Genomic DNA, 14,063 nt, shown 5'->3' with positions numbered 1-14,063 from the left:
CAAATAAATAATGACAATAGAATGTGATCAATGTAAATAGAAATAGATCTGATGGGGAGTGAAGGGGCAGTGAAAGTAAATATCAGGGAAGTCTTCCTTGAAGAAAAAAGACTATTCGGGGTTTTCAAGAGTGAATAGGAGTCTATCACAGTACCCTTTTTCTCAAAAACAAAAATCCTGTCTTTGGCAGGCAGCTTTGTTCTGATGTCGCCCCTGTAGCACAGTTCATTCATACAACAGCACTGGCTGGATTTAGGGGATTTAGAACAGGAATCATGCTATTCAGGAGGAGTTAGGGTTTCCTGCATCTTCCCTTGTAGCAGAGTCAACTTATATACATTTTTGAATAAAGCAGTCTGTCTCTAGTACATTCTCATCCACTTTTATGTTTAGAAATCTCTCCTCAGGTTCTTACTAAAGCCTTGGCTGCCCCCACTATGCCCAGAGACTCCTCGTTACCAGATCACCTCCTCTCCCTCTCCCATCCTTTCTTCAGCTAATGAGTTAGGAGAACAAGCTGATTAAACATAGTATGTTCTTGGCATTTGTATAGCCTTTGCATTCGTTTTTTTGTTTTTGTTTTTTTTGTTTTTTGCTATTTTCAAGCACTTCTAAAGGTCCTTAAGACACTGTAATTGTAACTTTGTTATGTCATAAACTGAAATCATGAGTCACTTGGTACGAGTCACTTGGTACAAGTCACTTAGTAGAGTGACCTGCACCCACATCTTTGTGATTATCATTTTATTATTATAACTACAATAATTTTTGAGAAATAATGGAAAAATGCTTCCTAGTGAAAACATTCTTAAAACCAACATCTAGTGCTGGGAACAAACTTGGAAAAGTTCAAGAAAGTGATGTTTCTTAACCAAAAATACTGTAACTGTGCATTGATTTTAGGTCTGTTATGAAATACACCTTTAAAATTTCAAGTGTGCTTCAAAGTGGGTTCATTCATTCACTAATTTGATCAAAAATATTTCTTAAACAGACATTGTGTTAGCAGCTGGAAATACAAAAATAGAGACAAGGACTATGCCCTCATAAAGCTGCAAGTCTATTAGGGAACCCAGACATCACACAAGTAACTACAATATAAAGGTTATGAGTATTTTGATCCAGGAGGCCCTAAGAACATAGAGCAGAGGACTACCGAACAGTAGTCCAGCAGTCAGCAGTCTCTGAGAAAGTGATAGCTAACCTGAGACCTCAAGAACATGTGTGTGTTGGGGGTGAGGGCATCTAAACAAACCGATTTTAAAGATTTACTAAATCTGTATATCTAATTTCAACTGATATCCAGGGAAGAACAATGACGCTGGCTTGAGGGAAGGGTGAAATCTTCTGGTTCATTCACATCACAAAAGGATGTATGAAGGACTTTGATATTAAATACAACTCAAATTCACTAAAGGGGTACATTATGTATTTAAATTAGAATGCAGTTATAGGCAGCATTCTAAATGAGACTTTCTTCTTGAGGTACAACCAAGAACAGTGAAAATCCCAGATGATCCAAAAGTATCCTTTGAGAATTTTATGAGTCATAGGTAAGTCAACAATTTAAATCAGGACATGACTTAATTCTCATTATATCTGAGGACACAGGAGAGTGGATTGAGAAGCATAGTTAGAGGAATGTTTAAGGAATGCTTTGGGAACAGGATTCTTGACTGTTTTTTTTTTTTTTCAGGTTAAACCAAATCATTAGATCAAAAAAGAAAGTTCGCCTTTTTGCTTGAACAACTACTGAAAGTATTGCAGAAAGTATAATCTTCCTTTCCACCTTCACAAGAACAATATAAGAAATAGAATAGGAAATTTCTTTGATAATTCAGATGGAACTAAATACAAGTTCTCCATGTAGATGACGTATCTAATCTCCAAGATATGGAAGATTACACATAATCTTTCCTTAGTCCAAGATGTTCTCTGCTACGTTTTAGTAACTAAAATTCCTCTTTATCAGTTTGTTTGGTTGTTATTTAAAGCTTTTTTATTTTCTTTATCAAGATCACGTATAACAGATATAAAATCCAATTGGAATTCTGATTTTTTTTTGTGTTTTGTGTTGTTTTGTTTTTTTCTTTTTGAGATGGAGTCTCTCTCTGTCGCCCAGGCTGCAGTGCGGTGGCGCAATCTTGGCTCACTGCAACCTCCACCTCCCAGGTTCAAGCAATTCTCCTGCCTCGATTTCCCAAGTAGCTGGGATTACAGGTGCCCACCACCATGCCTGGCATTTTTTTTTTTTCTTAGTGGAGATGGGGTTTCACCATGTTGGCCAGGCTGGTCTCAAACTCCTGACCTCTGGTGATCTACCCACCTCGGCCTCCCAAAGTGCTGTGATTACAGGTGTCAGCCACTGCGCCCGGCCTGGTTTTTCAAAGATTTTTTTTCTTCTATATTTAACTATTAGGGAAGAAGGACTCTGTTTTTACTTTATTACGACATGCAAAACATGGACTCATTCTGAATAGGACATCAACACAGGTCAACTTGCATTGCAGTAGATGGTTGGAAAGTAGACATATACTCACCCTGACATATGACTAACCAAGAAAGCTATATGTAATCTAATGGCCATTTTAATTTTTTCCTCATACAGAAAGCAATAATGTAGAAAAATAAATAGGTTTTTTTAACCTTATGTTGCACAGTGGTACATGTCCTGATTCCATTTATGACCTTAGGGCCATTTGTTCCAGACTCAAATATAGACCCAGATATACTGAAAACATGTACCCAGTTCCTGGCCAAGGTAGACAAGGTTATGGAGGAAGTGGCTATTTGAGCAGTACAAGCTCCATCAATAATAACATTTACCTGTACTGACTCTATAGTTTTAAAGAGCTCTTATATGATAGAGGTAATTCTAATAAATATTCATTATGAACTTTAAATGGAAAACTGAAGCATGTAAAATCAGAGATTTCTGAGCAAAATTCCACCCTTCTGTGAAATAACCTTTTGAAATTTGTTGCCCCATTTTACTTATCTTGCAAGTTTTGTACTTTATTTAAATGCAAAATCCCAGAACATTAATTAGTTGTATTTTAAACAAATAATAGCTCTTATCCCTCTAAAACTAAGATCAAGGATTGAACCAATCCTAAAATCATGTCAACATCAACCAGATGTATCATGAGACTGATTGTTGTATTCTTTTTTTCAGTGTTTTGGAGGAAAACATACAACTTCTGTTTGAGACTTAACTAGAGTGACTATAAAGCAAGGGCCTGGTTCTATCTTGAACTTTTCCAAATTTGTTCCTAGCACTAGATGTTGGTTTCTTTTTTCATACTTTTTAAGTATCACTGCATATGTAGGCAAGTGCAATTATCTTCACAGAAATTATGTTTTTTTTTAAAGTGACTTTAATTATAGCCATTGCAGGAATTATAATACTTATGGAATGAAAAGAATGAAGGAAAAAAGGAAGAGAAGGAGAAAAGATGGCAGGATAGATACATATTTGTTGAATTATAGAATAGACAGAGTTTAAACTATTCAGTTCTGAACATACCATCTGCCTGTTTGCCCAAAATGGAAGGGGTTTTGCTTTCTCTTTTTCTCAATCTCAGTGACAATTGATTAAAGCAAACTGGCTTAACTCGCTATATTTTTGGTAGCAAAGCAAAAATAATCTTGGAAGATCTTTGTGGAAGTAGAAGCCATGAAATGAATGTAGAGCCTTAGATGGCCCATCAAAGTTTACTAATGTGTCAGTCTTTAGAAATTAAGCAATTTAGACTAATGTAGAAGTGGTTTTGGCTTATATGCATTTTCCTCAAGGGTCACCTCCACAGCCTTGGCCACCAGGAGAAATAGGATGTGGTTAGGGCATTTTCTGTGAAATGGGAAGGTTCTAACCAAAATATTTTCTCAGCTTTACTCTTTAAGGGTTGATTATTGATCTGGAAGAGTTCTGCTTTTTTTTTTCTTCTGGAAATTGGAGAACTCTTTCCTTTATTCCTCCTATTTTCAGACCACATATGTTCTGACAGTGGAATAAAACATTCAAAATGAAGGTTTTATCAAAAATCCATGAAAACAACGCTAATCAAAAAGAAGTTGAGAATTAGCAGTCTTTGGACCAATCATCTCGCATTGCTAGAAAGTGGCTTGATCACCAGGTTAACAGGTCTGGATTCAAGTGATCACATGTGTTTAAAAATGTATAAAGAGGCCGGGCACCTTGGCTCACACCTGTAATCCCAGCACTTTGGGAGGCTGAGGTGGGCAGATTGCCTGAGGTCAGGAGTTTTAGACCAGCCTGGCCAACATGGTAAAACCCCATCTCTACTGAAAATACAAAAATTAGCCAGGTGTGGAGGTGTGCGCCTGTAATCCCAGCCCCTCAGGAGGCTGAGGCAGAAGAACTGCTTGAACCCGCGAGGCAGAGGTTGCAGTGAGCTGAGATCACACCACTGCACTCCAGCCTGGGCAACAAGTGCAAAAACTCCATCTCAAAAATAATAATAATAACAAATAAATAAATAAATAAATATGTATAAAGACACATTTCTACCAAGTCCTAGCCAATTAACTAATGTGTTTTCTTATTTCTTCCAATCAGGATGATGAGTCTTCATCAACCCAAATTCCAGACTACCCCTGAGCCTTTCCATGATGACATCCCAACAGGTTTGCTTTCTTTTAGAGTACTTATAGTGTGAAACATACTAGAAAAAAATGCCGTAGAATAAAAGTCTGATCCCTAAAATAATTTCTAAATTTCCTGAGAAAATTCTCACTTTCTATCCCTTTCTTTTTCACATATTGTCTTTTGACCTGCTGGGATTAGTTCACAGCCCTTCTTTCACTCCAGCACCACCTGTGCCCTCCTTAGGCCTCACTTGCCCTTATCCATGTCATGTTCCTTCCCAGGATCTGTCCACAACATATGGCTGAAGACTTCCGGGGAGATGGGGTACAAACAAAATAAAAGTTCCCTTATTGGCAGTCCTGATGGTATCAATGAAAATGGGAGGGGAACTGCATCTCTATACCCTCAGAGTGGCCTCACCAAGGCCCTGAACCTTTCACTCCACCAGCTCCCTAAAATACCTGCCTTCTCCCAGCAGCTGCCTGTGCTATTCTTATCTTCACTTGCTGTTGATAGAAACAAGGAAAGAAGTTCTATTTCAGGCTTCAGCATTGACCTAAGTCTCAGCTTTAGTTAAGGCAACACTGGGCTGGTGAAGATGGAGTGAGCCATTATTTGGGGTAATATAATTCAAGGGCTTACTGCAGCACAGGCTGTCACTTTAGTGACTGTCCATTTTCTCATTTGCTCCCATATTAACTGAAGCCACTTGAATTTTTCTTTCTTTTGATACACACAGTAAAGAAAATCAGGATCACTTTCCTCACTCTATACATATGGAAAACTCTTTTATCTTAGGAGGTTGCAGGGGAACTAGGCCAGAACTAAAAAGATATTTAGAAAGGAAATTTGAGGATTGAAGGGATGTCTTGAGGGGATGCCAAAAGGGAGGACGAGAAACTCAGGTTACAGCTGAGGTTTGGGGATATCCACTCGAGTGGAATGAAAGTCTTCCAGTCCTAATCAATCACTTCTTATGTATCCCAAAATATTGGCCTAGCTCATGGCTCTCATTCAGCCAAAGTGGAACCAAGAGCCTGGAGCTAAGAGTACCCACCCAACAAAAGCTGCCCACTCTGCTGTTCCCTGGTCTATGACCACCTCATTCTTTTGAAGCCAAGAGAACATGGGTGATAGGCATGTGCAGTTGATGTCATAGTTATCTGTGCCAGCCACACACTCATTCTGAGTTTCCTTTGGACCTGGATTTTTTCAGACCTGCCTTGCAAAGGAATGAGTCACACACATACACACCCACCATTGTATACCTTTCCCTCAGCAAGAATACATTTTTTGGCCCTAGAGAACAATGTAACAAGATGCCTTTCATCAATTTATTATCTCTGGGAGTATACTTCAATTAGCAATTTAAGAGCTAGATTTTGTGTGCTCGGGAACAGCATGTTATGTTCTTGGACGGCCCTGGTGCTTATCCGTAGAGTTCATCCTAGAACAGTGATCTTAGAGGTGGGACTACAGGGAGAGTAGTTGTAAAACTTGCTAGGAGCTGAAGCTTGGTAGATCTACTGTTTATTATAGTCATGACCCTTCTGAGCTGACTTTGCTCTTGTATGTGCTCTTAGAGGTCATGAAAAAGGCACTAGCCTAGAATCAATGAGACCTCGGTAGGAATCCTAGTCTTGCTGTATAGGCTTGGTCTCTGTGTGCTCACCTGTAAAACCAGAATAGCATGTTGTCCCACTGAAAGCTAGACCTTTGGTACAAGTAGTCTTCACCTTTGACTGACCCAGGAAAACTGCTGACACTGCTCCAGCCCCGCTGGTTTATATAGCTTAGACATGTCCATACTGTGGTACTTGCTGCTTATTGCTGAAGCCAGCTTCCACCTGTGCTGTGTTCCCTGTGGATTGCTACAAATACCAAGTGACTGACTCATCCCAGTGAACATTACCGCCAATGACTGTCTAACTCAATTGTTGGTCACAATGATTGCTAGCATTTTTTTCTGGACTCTGCTTTTCATTACATATTATCAATAATTATTAATGACAACAAAGGAAATAGAAAGAACTTATCTTTACAAGTGATGGAGATTCCTTCATGAATCTTTGACCTGATCCCAGAATCCCATGACACCCACAGACTCTTAATCTCAATAAACATTAATATAGATGCTAACCACCTGATGTGAGCCTACCACCTGGCACAGTGGTAGGATATGGCACAAAGAGCACTGGGTTAGGATAAAGGATATCTGGGTTCTGGTTCTTAATCCATTAGTGCCTGTGACCTTAGACTGCTGTTCCCTCTTCAGTACAGTGATGAGACTGAACTGGAACCAAGGTTTGTGATCCTGTAATGTCTCTATCTCTCATTCAGCTGGACTTTGTTCTCTGGAGCTTGTTCCAGAGAATTCAGAGTTCCAATTCTCTTAGTCACTCAGTGATTCCCAATGGGAAGGTGTTATTTCATGCACTGGTTTACCCCCATTCAAGTAATCTGTTTTCTGGAAAAACAGAATATTAACCAACTTTTAATAAATCATATTTGAAGAAGAGGTAGGGTAAGGATTTTAAAGAACCCCAAAATAAATTATTTCACAAAATACAGTTTTCTTTTGAAATGCAAAAGTACTTTCTCTGCCTACTGTAGCCTTTTTGTAAGATCATATTTATTTCTTATTTTTATTTTTTTAAAGAACAGAACTATATATGTGTCCCTTAAAAGTCTCCTGAGAATTGAATCTTCTTTTCTCTCTGACTCGTATTACAACATCAGACATGTTTTATCTTCATTTTTAATTTAATGGGTAATGACGTCTAATACTTGAGTTTTGTTTCTGGATACTCCTTTTGACCTCATTGACAAGATTTGTAAAAGTTTAAATGTTGTGAGGGGAAAAGGCACTTTTATTAAAAGAAATCATTAGGTGAAGTTTTTGTTCCATTTTCTTTTCTTCCTTTTCTTAAGAAAAAAATAAAAGGTGGATTTGAAAAACAAAATATTAGGTGAATTTTAAATCTGTTTTATAAGGTTGAAGAAGTCTTTGTTGGCCTGTGCTTATTTTGAGTTTCTTTAAGAATAGAATCTAAATAGTACTTGTCCTTCCTTCCTTCTTGTACTGTCATCCAGAAAGCATTCACTACAGACTGCCCATTCTGGGCCCCAGGACAGCTGTCTTCCACGGACTACTGACGGAGGCCTACAAAACTCTAAAAGAGAGACAACGTTCTTCCTTGCCCAGAAAGGAACCAATAGCCAAGATGATGAGGCAGTGAGCGGTAGGAGCTCATCACCTCCCAGATTCCCAGAGAGAAAATAACCTTGCCAAGTCAATCTTTGACACTGGCACCTTCTCCTCACAATTTTCTCTCCTCTCCCAAAAGATGATTTAATTTTGCCTTCCTAAGATTGCTAGTATTCTAGCTGTTACCTCTATCTTCTCTCTTATGTCTCCTAAACATAAAATGGTTTAATTTACATGATTATAAAGATCTGTTGATGAAAATGGAACATGGTAACTGTCTCTCATTTTATTTTGTTAAAGATTCCTCTCTATGTTAAAGTGGAAAACATCCTTCTGTTTTTAAGCCACAAGTTTTCTATGAAAGTTATTTCAGCTCTTTCCTCAGGACAGGGGCCAGAGATGGCTCCATGAAATCCCTCATGAATTCAGCTTATTAAGAATAAAGGAATAGGCTAGGTGCAGTAGCTCACACCTGTAATCCCAGCACTTTGGGAGGCCAAGGTGGGTGGATCACTTGAAGTCAAGTGTTCAAGACCAGCCTGGTCAACATGGCAAAAACCTGTCTCTACTAAAAATACAAAAAGTAGCCGGGTGTGGCTGGTAGCAGGTGCCTGTAATCCCAGCTACTCGGGAGGCTGAGTCAGGAGAATCGCTTGAACCCAGAAGACAGAGGTTGCAGTGAGCCAAGATCACACCACTGCACTCCAGCCTGGGCAACAGAGTGAGACTCCATCTCAAACAAAATAAAATAAAATAAAATAAAATAAAATAAGTGTAAAAAAGAATAAAGATGTGGGGCCCGGCACAGCGGCTCAAGCCTGTAGTCCCAGTGCTTTGGGAGACTGATGCAGGAGGATCACTTGAGACCAAGAGTTTAAGACCAGCCTGGGCAATAAAGGGAGACCCCTATGTCTACAAGAATAAATAATAATAAAAAAAAATAAATAAAGAAGAAAAAGAGAAGTTGCCTCTAGCCTTATCTCTGTTGGTTAACTCTGGTAGACGACAGAGGATACTGTGATGTACTGACTGGAAAATGGCAAGACATTTGTTATTGCAACCCAGAAGCACAGGAACTGTGCCTTGCCTTGCCCTTCTCATGTCACTTCCTTTAGTGCCTCTCATATGTTAGAAGTTCAGCTAATCCTTGCTTAATAAAAACCATACCTAGTGCGTGTATTATGTAGCTTAATTACTTTGGTTGGAAGATGTATGCATCCAGATTTGTCCCAGTCTCTGTGTCCATCTGCAGTATGAGGGAAACAAAAGAAAACTCTAGGCTAGTAAATATTATATTTATAGGCACATATGTTTCATGCGTCCAGCTTCCGGGGTGGGGGCCGGTGGTTATATATATAAAAAGAACACCTCTGTTCTTCAAGAAGCAATGATCTTGTCATATCTCAAGATCCTGACTAACTGGAAACTGAATCAACATGTGAGAACCAACTTCTGCCTGACTGTATTTGAAGAATGCTAAAAGTATCATCAGACTTTGAAAACCTACTGTTGACTTTTCTCTAATATCTCTGTCGAGTGACTGGATTAACCAGATAAGTGAGTAAAAACATCCTGACATCCCTTTCCCTACAGGGCTGGAGACACAAGGGTACATCATGGATACTGGGAATTCACATAATCTGGGGACCCCCGGAGTCTCTGAAGCCCTTCCAGAGTGTCTGTGACTTTACTTGAAGAATGGACTTCAAAAATCTCAAACAAATGGCCTTGTCCTTAAATTGGCCTCACTTATTGCACCAAAAAAAAAAAAAAAAAAATAGACAAACAAAAACAGAAAAACTTGCTTGATTGTCCTGAATTCCTCGTAGGCTATGATTCTCAGTTTCAGTTCAGCTGGAGTTTAAGAACTCCAAAAACAGTGCCCTTGAATTGTGATACCATTTCAGATAGTTGTCAAAGGAGAGACACATCACAGGTAACAATGTTTCCTTCTTTTGTTGTTGTTGCAGATTAATATATCCAGTGAAAAGATTGGGTGTAACTGTACCCATGCATTATAGAGGATACATGCCCCATTCACAATTATTTGGAACTTTTGAGGTAATCAGAATATTATGTGGCTAGTGAGATAGAATACTTCCCAAATATCTTCAAGATGGCTTCATCCATAGTACTGGGACATTTCTAAAATCTTGTAAAATATAAAATAATAACATCATGTTGTTTGGTAGTACGATGACAGAAATGGATGATCTATAGCAACGGTTCTTAAACTTTTGGTCTTAGGAAATTTTACACTCTGAGGCATTGAAAACGCTAAAGAACTATTTATAATATTAGAAATTAAAATGGAGAAAAATTTTAAACACTTCCAATCAGCTGTCAGAGTGATGACATTATCACCTGTCATGTAGCCTGTGGAAAACTCCACTGTACTTAGGAGGTTTTCCAGAGGCTACTTGAGGCTTCCTGAGAAGAATAAGAAAGGAAAATAACATCTTAGTATTATTATGCAAACAACTGTAACTCACAGATGCTCTGGTAGGGCTTCAGAGACTCCCAGGGGTCCCCAGACTATGTGAATTTCCAGTCTACATGATGTATCCTTGTGTCTCTAGCCCTTTAGGGAAAGGGATGCCAGGATGTTTTTACTCACTAATCTGGTTAATCTAGTCACTCGACAGAGATATTAGAGAAAAGTCAACAGCAGGTTTTCAAAGTCTGATGGTACTTTTTAGCATCATTTACCTCCCTTTGCTCAGATTGTCTACTCAAAAACTTTATAAACTTCATTTGGTTTCTCAAATAGAGTGGGTTGACCAGTTAGCACAAGAAGTCTAGTTCCATTTGAAATCTCATTTCTCTATATGAATGACTGTTAATTTGCTTGGGCTAGTGTGAACTCACTTCCCAGAATCTGAGGTCTAACCTGGACCTAGTGTGGCCTCAGCACACTAGTAATACTCCATCTGCAGCTTTGTTGAATAGTTAGCCAGCTGGTGAACTTCCTTTTCAGTTTACTCCTACAACAAAATCCTGAGAATAAAAGAACTGAGGGAAGAATTTTCTAAATTGGGAAGTCCAACTCTGACATACCCCTCCATGGGACTAACCCAATGCTATTATTTCAATTTAAACTTGCAAAGAGATTTGCATATATGCTGTGTGATTTTTCTCTACCAGTAGTAGTATTTAAAATAAATCTTCTTACACCAAACTTTGCTTCTATTTTTCCTGTGGGAGTCAAAGTTTTGACTCTGCTATCCCTCTTAGCCCAATCCTCCCAGCACTGGGTTGGATCCTTAGAGGTGATAACTTGAGCTTTTCAGTTATTTTACCTGCTGCATGTTTTTAAGCATCATCCAAAAGATCTCTCATAAATAGGCCATGGTAATTTCTTCACTATGAAAATCTACTGATAATGTTACTCCTGGTTCAAAGTAATATATATTTCAGATAAGTTTTGCAAAATGGATAATCTTGGGTAGATTTTTGTTGTTGTTTTAAGATAAAAGCCTGCTTTTGCTGTTTTTTTTTTTTTGTTGTTGTTGTTGTTTTAAACAAGGACTCTTATTATAATAAACGTCCACTGACATGAGTCAGATACACTATTTCATCTTTCTTCACCCTAACAGGGAATTTTAAAAAACCAATCAATCTACAAAATTCGTTTATTGCCATGAATAGAGAAAAATTCTATATTTAGGAAAAGCCACGCTGGAGCTTTTAAAAACAAATATTTAACTCGTTGTCACATCTAGTTCCCAGTTTAACCTTGGGAAATCCTACAGGCCTCTACTGCCATGTGCTGTCTTCAGGGTCACTTGTATTTTCCCTTCACCAAACTGTCAAAGCTCAGGGGAGACCGGTCAGGAGCCATCACCTCCCAGGCCTTGTGGTAGCACACATTGGAGCTGCCCATTGTTCTGAACATGTCTAAGAATACATAACTTCAAGTAGCCTAAGTGTAACGAGTTTAATAGAACTACCTTGTGTGCTCCTAAGGAAAGCCCTATTTAGAATGTCTTATTTGGGTGTAGTTACTCAGTCTGAGGGAGGTCTTAGGGATGAGAAAGTATTACCAAATAGAGTATGGAAGAGTTTCAAGATGAAGAGGAAGCATGGGTCTTGTTTCTATAAATAAACCTATAACTAAATTCTGAAGAGTCAAGGCGAAATTAGAAAATTTAGAAATGGATAAAATTTAACCCTTAGAGAAAACAGGGATGATCAATTCTGTTTCAACCATCTCCCTCTCAAAACCATATTAATGTAGCACTTTATTAAATATTATACCTGTTTAATATACCTAATTCTTATCTCTCTAGAAAAATGTAAAGCTTAATGAGGACAAGAACAATATCTCATGCTGACACCATATCCCTGCAGGAGCTACCCGGAACACACTTGAGAGATATTTCAAATGAAAAAATAAAAGTCTATTCCTAAGCTTTCCAAGCAATATGGAAAAAAATAATAAATGAGGTAAAATCCCTGAATTTGGGACAGCAAAGCTATAAAGGATTTAGGTATTAGGATTCTGCCTTTGAGGAACTAATAGTTTCAATTGTAGAATAAGATATACACACAAACATGCATGCAAATGAAGAACAGTTGTGCAGGTCAGTATGCAAATAGGCATGAGTTATAAACAGGAACACTCAGTGATTGCAGCAAAAAAGCTCTCCATATCACCAACCGTCCAGCTCTCTAGACAGGAACAAAGAGGCAGTTGTGTGAACATCTCAAGAAAGTGGTCAGAGGGGGGAAATAGCCATATTCACCCACGTGAGAAGTTATTGCTCGTTCTTTGCGAAGTCTTTGGCAAGACATTTAACTGTCTGGCCAATGAAATGCAGAAGAGTGGAATCAGGTACTGGCAGATGTCTGCTGTTTCAAGGAAAACTTGTTCTTAAACCTCTTGGGATTGTCCTCCACTGTCTGTGTTGTGGGAATCATCCTGTAGAGATGTCACATAGCTAGAGTCAGGAAGCCTTTTCTTGCTAGATTCTCACATTGAGAAAAATGCATGAAGAGTAAGATGTGCATAAAAACAACAAGAAAAACATTTGCTAACATTAATTGACTCCAAGGCATGGAACTGTGTGGCTGGAGGACAGAAATTGGCCAAGAAAGAGGATTTTTCAGAGTATACCCATATTTGCTCTTTTAATTTTGAACCATGTGAATGTTTCACTGACTCAAAAACAGAACAAGATGAAACAAACAAAAAAATCTTTTAAAAATTGCCAGAGGGTTAATCTAGGTGATAAGCTATTAACATAACTGTTTGTCTTCCTGACACTCAAACAACATAGTCCTTGAATACTTACAAGATTTGGACAAGTTTCCAGTTTAAAGAATAAACTTTACCTCTGGTCCTTGGAAGTTTTGCCACTGAGAGGCTTCTACTGGCAAATAGTAACATTTATGTAGCATTTTAAACTTTTCAAAGCACTTTCACTTGTTTTTCCTTTCTGTTTGCATTAAATTTACCGTTGTTGTCCCCATTTAAAAAAAGCAACAATGTTTCATACAGTGCTATCTAATTAGCAAATACAATTATTCCCTGGGGAAATTTTAACCAAAAAAAAAAAAAAAATCTCTCTTTTTTCTCTTAAGATCCCAGGTTATTTGGGCAGTATGACATGGACCCAGTCATTCTCTCTGGATCCACCCCAGTGTCACTCAAATTACAGCACCTAGAGAGTAGAATCTAAAATTCCACTAATGCCCTGGCCTAATGTGGCTATAAGAATCTTAACCTCTCTTGTTCTGGATTTCCTACTTCCTGAAAAACAGACTATTATGGCTTTAGTCTTCCTAGCGCTAAGTCACATTCAGTCTTTCACATTGACTTGCTACTAGCTATAGACTTTTTGTCCTTCTAGTGAGAATTACTGTTCTGACAGCTTTCCTCAGGTTGCTAAAATTTTAACACCTATATCCATGCCCCTATATGATTTCTTATTAGGGTTTATTCTAGCTAGATTCCAGCTAGTTACCATCACTCTGAATCCAGATTCCATCATTGACTAGTCCTCCCACATTTGACAATCTGGTCTTCTTTTTCTAGGTATTTGATACAAGTGTTGAAAGGAACAGAGTCAGGAACCAGATCCCATAGAATAAATTTAGAACTCTCTCTTTAGATCAGGGATTCCCAGGGAGCTCTTCTTTATATTTTATTGTAAAAAATTCAAATATACACAGAAGTAGAAATAATAGCACAAAAACACCTATAGCTCCTCCCACTAGAGTCCTCAACTGTCAATATTTTTGCCA

General features: G+C 38.2%; 1 protein-coding gene across 1 annotated transcript in view; it reads left to right on the top strand.

Annotated features, from left to right (window-relative positions):
* The window catches only part of C1H1orf105 (chromosome 1 C1orf105 homolog), a 48,430-nt gene extending 40,352 nt beyond the window's left edge, over positions 1-8,078 (top strand). The window contains exons 5-7 of the mRNA XM_050768016.1: positions 1,486-1,553; positions 4,580-4,647; positions 7,703-8,078. Of these exons, the coding sequence (XP_050623973.1) occupies positions 1,486-1,553; positions 4,580-4,647; positions 7,703-7,848 (282 nt within the window). The 3' untranslated portion in view covers positions 7,849-8,078. The remainder of the gene's footprint in view (positions 1-1,485; positions 1,554-4,579; positions 4,648-7,702) is intronic.
* Positions 8,079-14,063: the final 5,985 nt, after the last annotated feature.

This window comes from Macaca thibetana, chromosome 1 (genome assembly GCF_024542745.1).
Source record: "Macaca thibetana thibetana isolate TM-01 chromosome 1, ASM2454274v1, whole genome shotgun sequence".
Classification (NCBI taxonomy): domain Eukaryota; kingdom Metazoa; phylum Chordata; class Mammalia; order Primates; family Cercopithecidae; genus Macaca; species Macaca thibetana.
The sequence above is the reverse complement of the archived record's forward strand: the minus strand, read 5'-3'. Positions and strand labels throughout refer to the sequence as shown.